This window comes from Ahaetulla prasina, chromosome 8, assembly GCF_028640845.1.
Source record: "Ahaetulla prasina isolate Xishuangbanna chromosome 8, ASM2864084v1, whole genome shotgun sequence".
Lineage (NCBI taxonomy): Eukaryota > Metazoa > Chordata > Lepidosauria > Squamata > Colubridae > Ahaetulla > Ahaetulla prasina.
Window position 1 is genome coordinate 87,346,591 of NC_080546.1, and position 19,068 is coordinate 87,365,658.

The following is a 19,068-nucleotide window of genomic DNA, read 5'->3' on the forward strand; positions in this document are numbered from 1 at the left end:
CCTTTCTTACTATTTATACATATTTTAATTCTATCTTATTCTACTTTTGTATTATCTATCTTCCTTTATTTCATCTACATTCCATCTACATTCATCTACATTTTCTTTATTTCATCTACAAACAGATTTTACCCTGTTGTTCAATTTTCATTATCTTTCCTATTTTCTAACCATTCATACCATCTACACCAGACCTTATAATATTCTGTATCCTCTTTTTCTTTGATTTCTTTTATGAGTTTATCCATCTCTGCACATTCTATGATTTTCTTAATTTAATTAATCTTCTTCTGTTTCGTGGGTTCTCCTTCTTCCAATTTTGCGCGTAAGCTATATGTGCTGCTGTTAATATGTGTAGTATAGAATAGAATAGAAGAATAGAATATACCGTATATACTCGAGTATAAGCCGAGTTTTTCAGCACGTTTTTTGTGCTGAAAAACGTCCCCTCGGCTTATACTCGAGTATATACAGCTTATACTCGAGTTTTTTTTTTCTTCTTTTTTTCACATTATACCGGATGGCGCAAACTTGGCGGGCTTTTGCATTAGCGCGGGGAAGCCCTGCCGGTGCAGTGAGAGGGCGGGGCGGGGGAGCCGCCAGCCTTCTCGGCTGAGGGAGGGAGGGTTTCCCCGACCGGTAGCTGCCTCATTTCCCACCCTCGGCTTATACTCGAGTCCCCAGTTTACCCCAGTTTTTTGGGGTAAAATTGGGGACCTCGGCTTATACTCGGATCGGCTTATATTCGAGTATATACGGTAATTTTTTATTGGCCAAGTGTGATTGGACACACAAGGAATTTGTCTTGGTGCATATGCTCTCAGTGTACCTAAAAGAAAAGATACATTCATCAAGGTACAACATTTACAACACAAATGATGGTCAATATATCAATATAAATCATAAGGATTGCCAGCAACAAAGTTACAGTCATACAGTCATAAGTGGAAAGAGATTGGTGATGGGAATGATGAGAAGATTAATAGTAGTGCAGATTTAGTAAATAGTTTGACTGTGTTGAGGGAATTATTTGTTTAGCAGAGTGATGGCCTTCGGGAAAAAACTGTTCTTGTGTCTAGTTGTTCTGGTGTGCAGTGCTCTGTAGCGTCGTTTTGAGGGTAGGAGTTGACACAGTTTATGTCCTGGATGTGAGGGATCTGTAAATATTTTCATGGCCCTCTTCTTGATTCGTGCAGTATACAGGTCCTCAATGGAAGGCAGGTTATTAGCCATTACTTTTTCTGCAGTTCTAATGATCCTCTGAAGTCTGTGTCTTTCTTGTTGGGTTGCAGAACCGAACCAGACAGTTATAGAGGTGCAGATGACAGACTCAATAATTCCTCTGTAGAACTGTATTAAGTATTGTGTATCATTTGTATCATTTTCTGTTGGAATCCCTAATCCCTAATAAGAATTGTTCTGGCTCTCCTTTTATTGATTTCTGTATTATCTCTTCTAACCATTTTTTGATTTTGGCCCAGAATTGTTTTGCCACCGGACAGGTTCACCAGAGATGATAGTATGTTCCATAGTTACTCTTACATTTCCAGAGCCTTCTATTTTCCTTGTCACATTCCATTTCCCCACTGAGGCTTCAGCATAAACCTGATAAACGCAATAAACATACATAAAGATATTCTGCTGGTTCTGGTTTAAATCCCACAAGTTCCACAGTTCTGAAAGATGGAGGAAGGCCTTCAAGACAATCCCTTCCTTACCCCTTTCCATATCTTTGTTCTATATTTTGATTATTTCTAATTAGATTTATAACCCTCTTTTTTTTATTGTCACCTGGAAGAGAAGACAAAGTAGGCAGCCGACAATGAGAAAGAATCATAGACGAATCAAATTCATGCAAACCACAATTGACGCACAATGGGGAACACAGTCCAGTCATTGCTAACGCAAAATGTAATCAGTTTGTTAACAAAACACCAGCTCAACTATCTATCTGATGGGTGAATGAGGCTAGCGCCGGATAAACTACATTCATCAGAAAAATTTTTTTTTTTTTAAAGAGAGAGGCCTAACCAGTCTCTTTCTCACAGCCTGGCTGCATTATTTTCGGCTTATCTGTTTTCGCCACATGTCTAAAGAAGATGTTTGAATAAATCTCTTTCTCCTGCTCTTTTTTCCTCCATTTTTTTAGGAGGGGGTGGTGTCCAATGGATTGACAAAACACCGTTCTTAGCCCAACAGCTAGATTCCAAAAAACGAGCTAGCCTTGGTGCCAGCTTGAAAGTCTTTACCCACCAAAAATTATTCAGTCATTTACATCTTCAGGTTTTACCTAGATTGCAGGTGTATGCACTGCCCCTAAGATCATAGGAATAAGGCAAAAAAAAATATAATTGGTCAAAAATGCATACATGGTTAGAAAAAATGTTAAAGCAACATATAGATTTAAAACCAGAAATATTTTTGTTGGGTATCTTCCCATAAAAATATAATAAAGGGAATACATATTTAATTTTACATGTTCTAACAGCGCTAGGATTGTGTTTGCACAACAGTGGAAAAACGAAGAGACCCTTATAGATGAAAATGTAATTTAAAAAAATATTAGACTGTGCGGAAATGGATAGAGTAACACTTAAAATTAAAGAGAAGGAAGAAATGAATACTTTTTAACAAGGGATTTGTTTTATCAATGGCTAACGAGCAGAAAGAAGAAGTTAGAAATTTAAAAGCATAAAAGACTGACTAATTATATAAAGAAGGTTCACTAAAATGGATAAGTAAATATTACTGTTATTATGTAATCCTTATTAATGTTATGAATATTACTGTTGTTATTATTATTATTATTTCTCAAAATTGTACTCAGACAACACGCTGTTTACGTAGACATTGATTTTTTTATGTTTAATTTAAAGAAAAGATTACAGGGATAAAATAACGCTCCATTTTGGAGGCTGGTTGGTTATAGATACAGGAAGTATCAAATCGTTGCCTCAGGAGACAATTTATCCCATTATTCCTGGTGCTGATGTTTAATATCAATCAGAATAGAATAGAATTCTTTATTGGCCAATTGCGATTGGACACAGAAGGAATTTGTCTTTGGTACATAAGCTCTCAGTGTACATAAAAGATATAAATTATTATCTTAGTCATCATAAATACGTTCATCGTGAATCATAAGATACAAGACATAGTGATAGTCATAGGATCAAAGCAATCAAAATCATACTAGGAAACTTAATAAAACAACATAAATCATAAAGATACAAGCAACAAGGTTATAGTCATAAGTAGAAAAGGAGATAGGTACTAGGAAGGATGAGAAGAATAATAGTAATGCAGTCTTAGTAAATAGTTTGACAGTGTTGAGGGAATTATTTGTTTAGCAGAGTGATGGCGTTCCGGGAAAAACTGTTCTTGTGTCTAGTTGTTCTGGTGTGCAATGCTCTATAGCGTCATTTTGAGGGTAGGAAATGAAACAGTTTATATCCAGGATGCGAGGGGTCTGTAAATATTTTCACAGCCCTCTTTTTGACTCGTGCAGTATACAGGTCCTCAATGGAAGGCAGGTTGGTAGCCATTGTTTTTTCTGCAGTTCTAATTATCCTCTGAAGTCTGTGTTTTTCTTGTTGGGTTGCAGAGCCAAACCAGACAGTTCTGGAGGTACAGATGACAGACTCAATCATTCCTCTGTAGAACCGCATCAGCAGCTCCTTGTGTAATTAGCAATTAGAACAGAATAACAGCATTGAAAGAGATCTCGAAAGTCATCTAAGTCCAACTTCCTGATAATAACAGACATTATTATCATTTCAGACAGATGGCTGTCTAATCTCTTCTTAGAAACCTCCAGCGATGGAGCACCCATAACTTCTGAAGGCAAACCATTCCACGGATTCATTGTTCTCACTGCCAGGAAATTCCTCCTTTTTTCTAGATTGGATCTTGCCTGGATTACCCCCCAATAGTTGTAACTGCTCAAAGCAGGATTTTTTTTCCTCCAGGAATAATTTTCCCCCCCAGAAAATTGTGGTTTGGGGATGACTTTAAGAACAAGAGTTTGTTCCTAGCTAACTGTAACAGTTAGGGATGCGGTGGCTCAGAGGCTAGAACACTGAGCTTGTCGATCGAAAGGTCGGCAGCTCAGCGGTTCGAATCCTAGTGCTGCCGTGTCATGGGGTGAGCTCCCGTGACTTGTCCCAGCTTCTGCCAACCTAGCAGTTTCAAAAGCACGTAAAAATGCAAGTAGAAAAAATAGGGACCACCTTTGGTGGGGAAGTAACAGCGTTCCATGTGCCTTTGGCATTGAGTCATGCCGGCCACATGACCACCGAGACGTCTTCGGACAGCGCTGGCTCTTCGGCTTTGAAACGGAGATGAGCACCGCCCCCTAGAGTCAGGAACGACTAGCACATATGTGCGAGGGGAACATTTACCTTTTAACTGTAACAGTGCAGTGTTTTAATTACAGAGGTAATGAAATTCAGCCATACTATAGGGAGCATCATGTGCTCATAATTCATTGCTTGCTCAACAGGCACTGATGTTACACAGAGAGACAAACAAACCCATTTTATGAAAAGAGTGGCAAGTAATAGGGATGTTCCCACTGAATCAAAGTCTGTGTGGATCCAGTTTAGATACAGTTCAGATTGTCCAAGCCGGCTTCCAAATTGTGTATTTAAATTACAGTATCTTTCCAAATTAAGGCCAATCAATCAGAATAGAGCTGGAAGGGACCTTGGAGGTCTTCTAGGCCAGCCACCAGTACAAGCTCTTGTTCTGAGATGGTATAGATTCTCCTGTTTAAGCAGGGGGTTGGACTAGAAGACCTCAATGTTCCTTCCAGCTCTATTCTATTCAAGCAGAAGACCCTATACCAGTGATGACAAACGTTTTTGGCACTGAGTACATGTGTGCGTATGTGTGCGCGCCAAAGCCCCAGAAACTCGGAGACCAGTTGGTCAATGCATAGCACCTGGTCTTTTGGTTTGTGCCGGCCACTGTTCTTCACACGCGCCAGAGCCCCGGAAACTTGGAAGACCAGCTGGTCACCTGGTCTTTGGGTTTCTGGCATGCACATGCGTGCCAGCCAGCTGACCTTCACCTGTGCCGTAGCGCTGGAAACCTGAAAACCAGGTGGCCAGTGTGCAACTGATCTTCGCAGGCGTACGGAGCACTGGAAACCCAAAGATCAGGTGACTGGCATGTGTGCCATCATGACCTTATACCATTTCAGACAAGTGGCTGTCCAGTCTCTTCTTTAAAACTGCCAGTGATGGAACCCCCACAACTTCTGTGTTGTGGTCCATCAGCAGCCTACCGAGCTGGCAATGGAGTCGGACAGCGATGAGGCTGAGGTGAGGCCAGGGCCATCGGGAAGTGTTGTGCCTCGTCCTCCCTCCTCTCCTCAGCTGGGGCCCTCCCATCTCCACCTGGGCCTGTTATCAGACTCCAAGTCTGATAATGAAGATGAACGGCCTGTCATGCCTCCAGCCCCTGGCCCTGGCCCCATGCCCAGAGAGGAGGTCAGGAGTGAACAGATAAGCCCGATAAATGTCTCTCCTACAGCATGTGAGCAGGAAGCCAGCCACATGCTGGAATTACTGACAGCAGATCCAGCTGAAGAGAATTCACAGTGGGAGGATCCTCACTTCCGGAGATCTGAGAGGCGATGCCAGCAGAAGGAAGGGAGGGGCAGGCCTGGATAAATGCTGAGTCATGGAGCCACACCCCACAGCCTATATAAAGGACCTGCTTTTGGCATTCCAACCTTGAGTCAAGCAAAGTCTCATCTAGTTTGCTGCTATCGGACTCTATCGCTGAAGGCACAACTTGGACTTCTGCCTGCCCTGATAAACCTCAAAGGAATTTGACAAGCTGCAGAGGCTTCGTTGCCACGCTTGATACGGACTTCCTAGACCCGGTCGTCGGAGGGGGAGGGGGACATGACAGGAAGTGAGGTGCGGACTCCAGAGCCTCCAGAGACTGATAGTAGTGAGGCAGAGGAACAGGAGGAGCCTGTTCCTAATGCAAGCATGAGAAGAGCTGCCAGAAGGCAAGAACAGCTCAAGCAGAGAGGACGACTTGGGAGTAGGGCCAAGAGATGATTGGCCCCTCCCATAAGGCTTAAAACAGACCAGCACCGGTATTTCAGCTTGCCGGAAAACAACGTTGTAGCTGTGTCCTCTGCTTCATGACTATCTTGGTTTTTGTGACTTCTGGACATTTATCAGGAAGGGCCTTTGGCAGTTTGCCTAATTGGACTAAGGTTTGCGAGATAACTGAGGAATTTGTGTTGGGAGGCATTTGTTTTACTTTGAGTTGTACGATGCTGGGGATGAAGTAATTCCCAGCTGTTCGAATAAAGTTTATTTTATCACGGACTGAGTTTGTTGCTACCTACTTGGGTCTGGATCACAACCTTCTGAAGGCAAACTGTTCCACTGATTTATCAGCCTCACTGTTAGTTAATTCCAGGTGTCTGAATTTAGTTGATCCTGTTTGGTTTGTCAATTTGATTTGGAGGAATAAGGGAGCAGACTTTTCTATGAATTCTTAAAAAAAAACAATTGTTCTTACATTGAGTTGGAAGCAACTGCTTCACTCTAGATGACCTCCAAGGTTAAAGTGACCAGATTTCAGTGATGGCAAAGCGGAACACCATTGACCGGGGGGGGGGGGGGCTGTGCATACGCGCTGAGTCTTGCCACCTGCCTGAAGGAGGAGGAGCGACTGCTGCTTCTCTACTCTTCCAGGCAGGCTCGGCTCTCCTCGGCTCTCCTCTCCGCTCTTCTCTTCCTCTCGGGTAAAGTCAAGTGGCGTCTCTCCTCCCTCTCGCGCCCCCTTCTCCGCCACTTCCCCTTCTCCGCCTCCTCCTCTTGCGTTGCTGCCTCCCATTTTCATAATGGGAGTGAAACAAAAAAAAATCGGGACTTTTTGGAATTGCCGCGGGACGCGGGACAAATTATTAAAAAGCGGGACTGTCCCGCCCAAAGCTGTTACTGATACTGATCTCACAATCCAGACTAAATCAACCATCTGTTTTGGAGATTCAAAGCAAGGAAGGAAGGTTTCTGTGACAAATTAAATCAATTGATCAATTAAAGCCTTTGATATTTTTGCTTTTTTTTTTTTTAATGGAGTGGTAGCTTAACATGTGTGTCGCACCCATGCAGATGACGGGAACGCCTATGGAAAAAATTACAAGCTTGCTTTTCATGCTCAAAGAAAACCACGGCTTGCTCTTCAGATCAAGGAAGTGGATGAATTTGGGAACTACAGTTCACCCCATTATAAAGGAACGGCCTCATTTTACAAACTGGCAAAAGACGCTGCCCTCGATGACATAGAATCTCTTCCGCTAGAAGACCATGAACAAGATTCCTTCCTGTGCAAACTGGCTCTGACTTTGCCAAAGGTGAGTTGTTTCCTAGCATGAAGGTGTTATAATCTGTAGTAATATTACCTAGTTGCAGTGGTGGGATTCAAATTTTTTTTACTACCGGTTCTGTGAGTGTGGCTTGGTGGGCGTGGTGTGGTGTGGTGTGGCTTGGTGGGAGGGGTGAAATCTAAAAATTTTCCCTACCGGTTCTGTGGGCGTGGCTTAATTGGTGGGCGTGGCTTGGTGGTCAGGTGACTGAATGGGCATGGCCAATAATAATAAATAATAAAAATAATAAAGTATACAAAACTTGGGAGGCACCGGTCTACCTTCTTTAAAAATAGAGGCCCTGGTCTAACAATTGCCTTTTACTGAGAGGCACTGGTCTACCTTCTTTTAAAAAAGAGGCACTGGTCTAACAATTGCCTTTTACTGAGAGGCACCGGTCTACCTTCTTTAAAAATAGAGGCACCGGTCTACTAGCTGCCTACAGTGCTGATCAGCTATAGTGCAGTCCTTTGAAGTGCCGCGGCAGTCATTTAAGGCTGTTTGCAGCTATATCACCACCGAGAGCTTCAGGGACAGAGAAGAGGAACAGCGAGATGTGGGGAGTGGGGGGGAGGCAGGGATTTTTGCTACCGGTTCTCCAAACTACCTGCCCCCCATCGCTACCGGATCGTGCGATCCGGTCCGAACTGGGAGCATTTCACCCCTGCTTGGTGGGCATGGCAGGGGAAGGTTACTGCCAAATCCCCATTTCCTCTCGATTAGCTGGGACTCGGGAGGCAGAGAATAGATGGGGGTGGGGCCAGCCAGAGGCAGTATTTACCGGTTCGCCGAACGACTCAAAATTTCTCCAGAACTGGTCAGAACCTGCTGAAACCCACCTCTGCCTAGTTGCACCCCAAAATGTTTGCACCAGTAATCAGCACTCAAGGTCAACTTCAGACCAACAATCAAGTAAGCAATACCCCAATCAAGAAACTGCCAAAGAGCTATCAGCAAGCAGCCCAACCAAAGAATCTCTTAAGGCCTCCCCCACCCACACAGAGAGGCAAGTCACCAGAATATAAAGGGACAGCTAACAGCTGTTCTTACTAGCACTGATGATGTTACCTAGTTGGGTAATGAAATGTCTGTAAGAGAAGAAGCAGGCGCAGAGAGCACCAAGGGCCCCCTCAGCTACTGTTTAATTTAGGCTGCAAAGGTCTGGCTTCAAATTCATTTTTGGGGGGAAGACCAGACTGTTACGTATTCTTTGAAGAGTTTTGGGGAAGTTAAGAGGACTTCAGTACCATGTAATTAAATGACAGAGGTTCTCAGAAAGGGAAGGGAAGGGAAGGGAAGGGAAGGGAAGGGAAGGGAAGGGAAGGAAAGGAAAGGAAAGGAAAGGAAGATAGAAGAAGGACATAAAGGGAAAGAAAAGAAAAAAGAAAAGGAAGGGAAGGGAAGGGAAGGGAAGGAAAGGAAAGGAAAGGAAGATAGAAGAAGGACATAAAGGGAAAGAAAAGAAAAAAGAAAAGGAAGGGAAGGAAAGGAAAGGAAAGGAAGGAAAGGAAAGGAAGATAGAAGAAGGACATAAAAGAAGAAAAGAAAGGAAAGGAAAGAAAGGAAGGAAAGGAAAAGAAAAGAAAAGAAAGGAAAGGAAAGGAAAGGAAAGGAAAGGAAAGGAAAGGAAAGGAAAGGAAGATAGAAGAAGGACATAAAGGGAAAGAAAAGAAAAAAGGAAAGGAAAGGAAGGGAAGGGAAGGGAAGGAAAGGAAAGGAAAGGAAAGGAAGATAGAAGAAGGACATAAAAGAAAGGAAAGGAAAGGAAAGGAAGATAGAAGAAGGACATAAAAGAAAGGAAAGGAAAGGAAAGGAAAAGAAAGGGAAAGGAAAGGAAAGGAAAGGAAAGGAAAAGAAAGGGAAAGGAAAGGAAAGGAAGATAGAAGAAGGACATAAAAGAAAGGAAAGGAAAGGAAAGGAAAGAAAGGAAAGTAAAGGAAAGGAAAGAAAGGAAAGGAAAGGAAAGGAAGATAGAAGAAGGAAAGGAAAGAAAAGAAAAGAAAAAGAAAAGGAAGGAAAGGAAGGAAAGGAAGATAGAAGAAGGAAAGGAAAGGAAAGGGAAGGAAGGGAAGGAAAGGAAAGGAAAGGATGAAGATAGAAGAAGGAAAGGAAAGGAAAGGAAAGGAAGATAGAAGAAGGGAAGGGAAGAGAAGGGAAGGAAGGAAAGGAAAGGAAAGGAAAGGAAGATAGAAGGACATAAAAGAAAGGAAAGGAAAGGAAAGGAAAGAAAGGAAAGGAAAGGAAAGGAAGATAGAAGAAGGACATAAAGGAAAGAAAAGAAAAAGAAAAGGAAGGGAAGGAAAGGAAAGGAAAGGAAGGAAAGGAAAGGAAGATAGAAGAAGGACATAAAAGAAAGGAAAGGAAAGGAAAAGAAAGGGAAAGGAAAGGAAAGGAAAGGAAAGGAAAAGAAAGGGAAAGGAAAGGAAAGGAAGATAGAAGAAGGACATAAAGGGAAAGAAAAGAAAAAAGAAAAGGAAGGGAAGGGAAGGGAAGGAAAGGAAGATAGAAGAAGGACATAAAAGAAAGGAAAGGAAAGGAAAGGAAAAGAAAGGGAAAGGAAAGGAAAGGAAAGGAAGATAGAAGAAGGACATAAAGGGAAAGAAAAGAAAAAAGAAAAGGAAGGGAAGGAAAGGAAAGGAAAGGAAGATAGAAGAAGGACATAAAAGAAAGGAAAGGAAAGGAAAGGAAGATAGAAGAAGGACATAAAAGAAAGGAAAGGAAAGGAAAGGAAAAGAAAGGGAAAGGAAAGGAAAAGAAAGGGAAAGGAAAGGAAAGGAAGATAGAAGAAGGACATAAAGGGAAAGAAAAGAAAAAAGAAAAGGAAGGGAAGGGAAGGGAAGGGAAGGGAAGGAAAGGAAAGGAAGATAGAAGAAGGACATAAAAGAAAGGAAAGGAAAGGAAAGGAAAAGAAAGGGAAAGGAAAGGAAAGGAAAGGAAAGGAAGAAAGGGAAAGGAAAGGAAAGGAAGATAGAAGAAGGACATAAAAGAAAGAAAAGAAAAAGAAAAGGAAGGAAGGAAGGAAGGGAAGGAAGGGAAGGAAGGAAGGAAGGGAAGGAAAGGAAGATAGAAGAAGGACATAAAAGAAAGGAAAGGAAAGGAAAGGAAAAGAAAGGGAAAGGAAAGGAAAGGAAGATAGAAGAAGGACATAAAAGGAAAGAAAAGAAAAAAGAAAAGGAAGGGAAGGGAAGGAAAGGAAAGGAAAGGAAGATAGAAGAAGGACATAAAAGAAAGGAAAGGAAAGGAAAGGAAAAGAAAGGGAAAGGAAAGGAAAGGAAGATAGAAGAAGGACATAAAGGGAAAGAAAAGAAAAAAGAAAAGGAAGGGAAGGGAAGGGAAGGAAAGGAAAGGAAAGGAAGATAGAAGAAGGACATAAAAGAAAGGAAAGGAAAGGAAAGGCTAATTTCACCCATTTCATACAAGCTTGGGAATTTGATAGAACCCCCCTGATTCTCTTTGCAGAGGTTCATTCAATAACCCTCAGTAATATTCCTTTTTCTTTTCATATCTTCCACCTTAACAGAAGGAAAAACTGATCAGCCGCCCACAAAGCACAAAGAGAATCTCAACAGATTTATCAGGTAAAGGTTTGATACCCCCCCCTCCCAAATGGCATTCAGCTCAACCCTATACATTTAAGAGCCTCACAGCATTAGGGGGGGGGGTTTCCTATAAAGGAGGATAGTTGTAGCTCAGGGTTGAAATGAGGGGTCCTTTGTGCTCACTTTGTGCCCCTTCCATAGGGAATAAATAGGAGCAAAAGGGGGAGGGGTGTTTGCAGGGTTCTTTCAAACGGAACTCATTTCCTGATAGGTGTGGAAGGTCAACTGTGGCTTTTAGGCTCATGCCTGGGCATGCCTCTTTTCCAATGAGACAGACCGAGGCAGGAAGATCATTTCGTACCATTTATTAGAATATTCTGATAAAAGGAATTCCTCTCATTCAAAGAGGGAACCCAGATCCTTGGCTTGCATTTCACTTTATAGCTAAGACATTTATTTTATTTTTATTTATTTATTTATTTTGTCACAACAATATATGTAACTATCATACAGAAAGGTTATATAGTATATAAAGGTATAGAAGAAAAGAAAAACAATAGGACAGGAACGGTAGGCACGTTTGTGCGCTTATGCACGCCCCTTATGGTCCTCTTAGGAATGGGGTGAGGTCAATAGTAGACAGTTTTTGGTTAAAGCTTTTAGGATTATGGGAAGAGACCACAGAGTCAGGTAAAGTATTCCAAGCACTGATGATTCTGTTACAGAAGTCATATTTTCTGCAATCTAGATTAAAGCGGTTGACATTAAGTTTAAATCTATTGGTTGCTCTTGTATTATTGCAATTAAAGCTGAAGTAGTCTTTGACAGGAAGGACATTACAATAGATGATTCTATGAGTTAAACTTAGGTCTTGTCGAAGGAGTTCCAAGTTTTCCAAGCCCAGGATTTCAAGTCTAGTGGGATAAGGTATTTTGTTGTTTACAGAGGAATGGAGAACTCTTCTTGTAAAATATTTCTGGACACGTTCAATTGTATTGATGTCAGAGATGTGGTGAGGGTTCCAAACAGGTGAGCTGTATTCAAGAATTGGTCTAGCAAATGTTTTATATGCTCTGGTTAGTAGTGTAGTATTTTTGGAAAAGAAGCTGTAGGAATTTAGCACCCACTCCCCTCCTATAAAAATGAAATATTTTAGAAAATATTTAAAAGGCAGAATATATTTCCCTGGATGAGAAATGGAGAAACATGTTTTAAAGACAAAGCAGCTCCCTGCAACTTCCTGCCACCCCCCCACCTTTGTCAATAGGTCAGAGGTAGAAACTCATTCTCCCCACCTTTGTTAATGGGCCATCATCATCTGCATCATAATAGAACCCATTTAACAACAGAAACTCACCACATGGCAAGGCTCAGGCAAGCTTGAGGGACAACCTACAATGTTAGCTAAGACCCCCACCCCCTGGGAGTCTGACAGCCAATCAGGATACTCTTCCTGTGCCCCAGAAAGTTCAAAGCTCAGAAAAAGCATAAAACCAGGGAGCACACAGGATCTCAGCCCCTTTTCTGTTCAGGATCTCAAGCCATGTGATTCTGACCACCATTAAACCATCTTTCCAAGCAGCCTCCATGTTTCCAGTGTCTTTGTCCCCACTTGGAACTGAACCCAGATGGATATTTCTTCCAACAAAGCTATGCAAGATTAGGTTTACATCAAAGAGAATCAAGAGGACAGATGATTGGACAGGACAAGAGTAACTTCTCCTTTGCATAAGAAATCAGTTACATGGAGAACAGAACAACATTTGTATTTATTCATTGTTATTTTATCTGGCTGTGAACCGCCCTGAGTCCTTCGGGAGAAGGGCGGTATAAAAATTTAATTAATTAATTAATTAATCAATTAAATAAATAAATAAATAAATAAATAAATAAATAAATAAATAAATAAATAAATAAATAAATAAATAAATAAATAACAGAACAGAACAGAACAGAACAGAACAGAACAGAATAGAATAGAATACAATTCTTTAGTGGCCAAGTGTGATTGGACACACAAGGAATTTGTCTTCGGTGCATAAGCTCTCAGTGTACATGAAAGATATGTGATAATAATCTTGCTGGACTCGCTTAAATTTTATTTATTATTAAATTGATTTATGGGTTTTAAATTTTTTAGTAAATTTTAGAGGGAATATTTTTATCTATAAGTAGCCAAATTAAATAGGTTTTTTAAGGGTTGTTTTTAGTTTTGTATTGTTGTTTTCTTTCTGTATTTTATTTGTGGCTGTACACCGCCCTGAGTCCTTTGGGAGAAGGGCGGTCTATAAATATTATTATTATTATTATTATTATTATTATTATTATTATTATTATTATTATTATTATTATTATTATTATTATTATTAATTATGATCATAATCATCCTAAATATATTCATCATGAATCATAAGATACAAGGCTTAGTGATAGTCATAGGATACTAAATAAGCAACATGAATCATACTAGGACACTAAATAAAACAATATGAATCGTAAAGATACAAGCAACAAGGTTATAATCATAAATAGGAAGGAGATAGGTAAATAGGAAGAATGAGAAGTGTAATAGTAATACAGTCTTAGTAAATAGTTTGACAGTGTGGTGGGAATTAGTTGTTTAGTAGATGATGGCACGCAAGGAAAAACTGGAAAAGAAATGTAATCAAACATGTTACATATCTGTATCCCATAATACCACACATGTTCTTAAAAATGAAATGTGAATTTGGGGATGTTAATAAGGACGCGGTGGCCGATCGAAAGGTCAGCAGCTCAGCGGTTCGAATCCCTAGTGCTGCCATGTAACGGGGTGAGCTCCCGTTACTTGTCCCAGCTTCTGCCAACCTAGCAGTTTCAAAAGCACGTAAAAATGCAAGTAGAAAAAATAGGGACCACCTTTGGTGGGAAGGTAACAGCGTTCCGTGCGCCTTTGGCGTTGAGTCATGCCGGCCACATGACCACGGAGACGTCTTCGGACAGCGCTGGCTCTTCGGCTTTGAAACAGAGATGAGCACCATCCCCTAGAGTCGGCAAGGACTAACATGTATGTGCAAGGGGAACCTTTACCTTTTAATAAGGAAAAAGGTTGTTTGGAGTTCAAAAGACAAACCAGATGCCAATTAGTTCTAACAAGCAGTTCTCTTATCAGGAAACATCATACGGACATGCCCTCTTATAAATTCTCTTTACAGTTTAGCAATGTTTAGAAGCTATCAGTCAATCCATACAAGCAATAAGAGAAAAAGCTTTCCCCTGTTCCAGTCTGCAAAGATTTGATAAACTCTTTGTTAGAAGAAATGTCCATCTGGGTTCAGTTCCAAGCGAGGAGAAAGACACTGGATACATGGAGACTGCTTGGAAAGATGGTTTAATGGTGGACAGGACCACATGGTTTGAGGTCCTGGGCAAAAAGAATGCATGGATGAGAGCAGCGGTGGGTTTTCAATATTCTTACCACCGGTTCGCCCCACGTGGGAACACTCACTTCGTACGCGCACACCTTCTTCGCATGCACCCGGCCTTCTGTGCATGCACTTTGCTCACTCGTGCACTTTCCGTGCATGCGCCCTGCCTCGAAAACGTGCCTAAATAGGACGGCATAGAGCCGGTGAAGGTGGGTGGGCGATCTCCACTATTGGTTCGCCCAAACCAGTACGAACGTCCCACAAGACCTTCTCATTTTCTATAACTTTTTCCACTTTATGTTCCCATGATTTTTTGGATACAGGTAAGTCGTATTTTTTACACAAGGACCACTGGATTAATTTAGCAACTTGGTCGTGTCTAGTTTTGTAATCAGTTTGTGTGACTTAGCTGCATTCACATATTAATGTTGTGATCCAGGCCCAAGTAGGTAAAAATAAACTTAGTCCATGAAAAAACAAACTTTATTCGAACAGCTGGAAAATACTTGATTCCCAGTATCGTTCAACTCAAAGTAAAACAAATGCCTCCCAACACAAATTCCTCAGTTATCTCACAAACCTTAGTCCAATTAAGCAAACTGCCAAAGGCCCTTCCTGGCAAACGTCCAGAAGCCACAAAAACAAAGATGTACACAAAGCAGAAGATGGAGCAGAAGACGCAGCTACAACATTGTTTTCCGGCAAAGCTGAAATACCAGTGCTGGTCTGTTTTAAGCCTTATGGGAGGGGCCAATCATCTCTTGGCCCTACTCCCAAGTTGTCCTCTCTGCTTGAGCTGCTCTTGCCTTCTGGCAGGTCTTCTCGTGCTTGCATTAGGAACAGGCTCCTCCTGTTCCTCTGCCTCACTACTGTCAGCCTCTGGAGGCTCTGGAGTCCGCACCTCACTCCCCAATGGCCCTGGCCTCACCTCAGCCTCATCGCTGTCCGACTCCGTTGCCAGCTCCGTAGGCTGCTGACGGACCACAACAATTAAATGTGAAACAGTTTCATCTTTGCTGTTGCAAAAATCTGTCTGTAATTCAAAATTATTAATGTTATTATTATTATTGTTATTATTATTATTAATTGCATTCAATTCCATCTCTTTATAAATATATTGACTAGCAGAGGTCATGTGGGACAACTTGCTCTACTGGTTGTCGGAAGAGCTGTCGGAAGAGAATGCCAACTTTCTTGCCCAATACCTGCCCCTCCACCGAAGCACTCTTCAGTTCATTAGGCTGAAGTGTCCAGATAACCTCACCGAGCAAATCTATGAGCTTCTGTGTTTCTGGAGACGGAGTCTTCCAAGGTCCGCTGACAAGCTCAAGCTTCTCTCTCACTACCTCTGCAAAATTGGCCGGAATGACCTGGCTCAACATCTCCAGTTCAAGTGGACCAACCAAAACGTCATGAAGAAAATTCATCGGTAGGGAGGGATGCAATGGGGATGGCCGGATTGAAGTACCATATTTTTCGGACTATAAGACGCAGCTAGATTTAGAAGAGGAAAACAACAACAAAAAGCTTTTGGGTTCCATGTGCGCCATTTTGGGACCTTTGAGGGGGGCCTTTTTTGGCCCTTTTCCAGTCTTTTTTTTGGGGGGCCATTTTTGAGGCTTTGGGGGGCTTTTTTCAGCCCATTTTTCAGCTTTTTTTTGGCCAGCTTTTCCCCCAAAAATGGGCTGAAAACAGACTTTGAAAATGGGCCAAAAAAGGCTCAAAAACAGATGAAAAATGGGATGAAAAAAAGCCTTAGAAATGAGCTGAAAAAAGCCCTGGAAACGGACTGAAAAAGGCTTGAAAAAGGCCCCCAAAAGCCCAAAAAACAGCTGATGGGTGGGCAGGGCTTCAAAAATATTCGGTATATAAGATACACAGACATTTTCACCCCCTTTTGGGAGACAAAATAGTGCGTTTCATAGTCGGAAAAATATGGTAAATGTCAGGTCTCTGTAGAGGCAAAGAAGTTATTCTTGAACGTTCTTCCTAAGTGTATTTGAGAATGGAGGAATAAATCAAAGTTAAAATGGAAGCTCCTTCAGGACGTGAATCAACGTGTGGAGATTCTGCTGCTGTAGCTTTATAATGAAGTAGAATTAGCTTATCAGGTTATGTTTCCTGTCTGGTCTACCTGACATCAATCTCGCTAGTCTGAAAGTGCAATTTCCCTGTTGTTGCCTTTACAACCCGAGAACGTAGAGGTGATCCCTCTTGACCTTCTTGTTCTACCCATTATATAGCTTTGGGCTCTTCTCTCTCTTCTCTAATCTTTCCCTAGGTAGCATCTCTTAGTCAGGTCTTCCAAGGTCATTCCCATTGTCATGCCCCAGCATATAACTTATACACTGTTGGTGCTCTCTAACCCCATCTAGTGGCTGGAGGAACAAAAATGCCCCCAACAAACGATCTTTATGTACTGTTGTTGCTCTCTAGACCCATCTAGTGGCCAGAGGGACAAAAATGCCCCAACATACGATCTTTATACACTGTTGTTGCTCTCTAGCCCAATCTAGTGGCTTGAGGGACAAAATACCAATTATATTGTTTGAAGCTGACCCCACCCATTTATCCATCAGCCCGCACTCTCAAACCAAGTGCACGCTGGGAAGCCAGACTCCATTTCCTTTAGCATTTGGAAAAGGCAGAAGCACAGAAGAAGCATCCATCTTAATCCATGGCATGCGGTCATCAAAGGACAAACCCACATCCCACACAGCAGAGCATCACTGGTGAGGTTTAAATTGTTTGTATTTATTAATTGTCATGTTCGGCGGTAACTCAATACAGCCTATCTTGTATTCGGTTCTCACTGTATGTATCCCTGTTTTCCCCAGTTTCACCATACCCTGTTCTTTCAATAAAGCATCAAGATCTACGCACACGGTCTGTTTTATTGGAGGATGGGTGGGTTTAGCTGCATGTCGAGCAGACTAACATATAGTGGGGACAGAACAGCCATATACCATTTAGGCAGCTTCTTCACGTGTCAAAGGCTGGAGAATCTTCTGCCTTGTCTTCTTGCAGAAGTTATTTAGCTAGCATGGACATATGGAAGGTGGTGTTTCCTGGACTTGGTTAAGCACATGTCTCTAAGTCCATTGTCCCATCCTTGATTTAGAAAACGACTTTCACTTTTCCTTAAGCTGTTCTAAGGCCATGGAGATAGAGGGGGGGTGAGGTATTTAAATAAATACATGTCAAAGGACTTACTGAGTCCAAAATATTATGTCAGTTATAACTCCCTTATGAACAAAAACATTTTGGAGCATACATTTCTTGAAAGAGCAGTCATCATTTTTCACGTGGGGATAAATGATATTTCTCTGAGCCATTAACAATGAAGCCTTAGCTTTCTTTTTATAAACATAATCTTCTTTCCTGTATAATGTAATAGCTTCAAATAGATTCATGGGGGGAGGGTTTCTTGACTATACAGAAACTAAGGATAAGTCAACTCGATAGACTCCGTGTTTTATTTAGAATGCAATCCCAAAGATGTTTTTTTCAGGAGACAACTGGACTTCCTTGGTTTTTTTTTTTCTTTGAAGACGTTTTGCTTCTTCTCCAAGAAGCTTCTTCAGCTCTGTCTGGATGGTGGGGAATGGAAGGATTTATATTCCTTGCAGACAGCTGGTCATTTGCATCCTTTTAGAGAGTCGTTGAGGCCACTTGGACATTTGTCTGTGTCCTCAGGGTCACCTGAGTGGTGCGAATGGTTCTGGTAGTCTGCAATTTTTCTGGAAATCCATTCATACTCCAACACCATTTGAAAGGTGTTCATCCCAAATTGCATAGCTAAAAGTCTACGGAGATTCTCAGTCATCCAGGTCATGGTTGTCCCAAAGCGGCTTTTTTCAGGAGGCAGTGGACTTTTTCTTGTTTTTTTTTTCTTTTGAAGACATTTCGTTTCTCATCCAAGAAGCTTCTTCAGCTCTGACAAGATACTGGGTATTATTATTATTTATTATTATTTATTTGATTTCTAGACCGCCCTTCTCCCGAAGGACTCAGGGCGGTGTACAGCCAAAATAAACCATAAACCATATAAAATTAAAAATGAATTAAGAAACTTATTATACAGATGGCCGAGAAATTAAAATATTTAAAAAATCTAAAAACCCCAATTTAAAACATAAATAGAATTTAAAATTTAGATCTAGGCAATTTAAAAAGAAAAGCCTTAAGCCAGCCCCGCGCGAATGAACAGATGTGTTTTCAATTCGCGGCGAAAGGTCCGAAGGTCAGGTATTTGGCGTAAACCAGGGGGAAGCTCGTTCCAGAGTAGAGCCCCCACAGAGAAGGATCTTCCCCTGGGGCCCGCCAGCCGACATTGTTTGGCGGACGGCACCCTGAGAAGTCCCTCTCTGTGTGAGCGTACGGGTCGGTGGGAGGCATGAGGTAACAGCAGGCGGTCCCGTAAGTACCCGGGCCCCAAGCCATGGAGCGCTTTGAAGGTGGTAACCAAAACCTTGAAATGCAGCTTCCACTCCAACCTTCACTCTATTTGTGTTCTATGTGTGCAATTTGTATTCAGTAGTTAGATTGCAATGTCATTATGTTAATGTAAAATAGCCATGGACTTAAGATGTATACTATCCTATTCAGGTTAACAGAAGAGGGCCCTTTAAGAGTGTCGTCTGACATAAAAGAAGAAGGGAGGGGGGAGGAAAAGTTTGAAATCAGCATGAACGCCAGACGCGTGGGCTTTCCAACGAACCCTGCA

General features: G+C 41.7%; 1 protein-coding gene across 1 annotated transcript in view; it reads left to right on the forward strand.

Moving 5' to 3' along the window:
* Positions 1–17,202, forward strand: part of DTHD1 (death domain containing 1) — a 38,414-nt gene extending 21,212 nt beyond the window's left edge. The window contains exons 7-10 of the mRNA XM_058193054.1: positions 7,143–7,384; positions 10,917–10,974; positions 15,471–15,771; positions 16,922–17,202. Of these exons, the coding sequence (XP_058049037.1) occupies positions 7,143–7,384; positions 10,917–10,974; positions 15,471–15,771; positions 16,922–17,078 (758 nt within the window). The 3' untranslated portion in view covers positions 17,079–17,202. The remainder of the gene's footprint in view (positions 1–7,142; positions 7,385–10,916; positions 10,975–15,470; positions 15,772–16,921) is intronic.
* Positions 17,203–19,068: the final 1,866 nt, after the last annotated feature.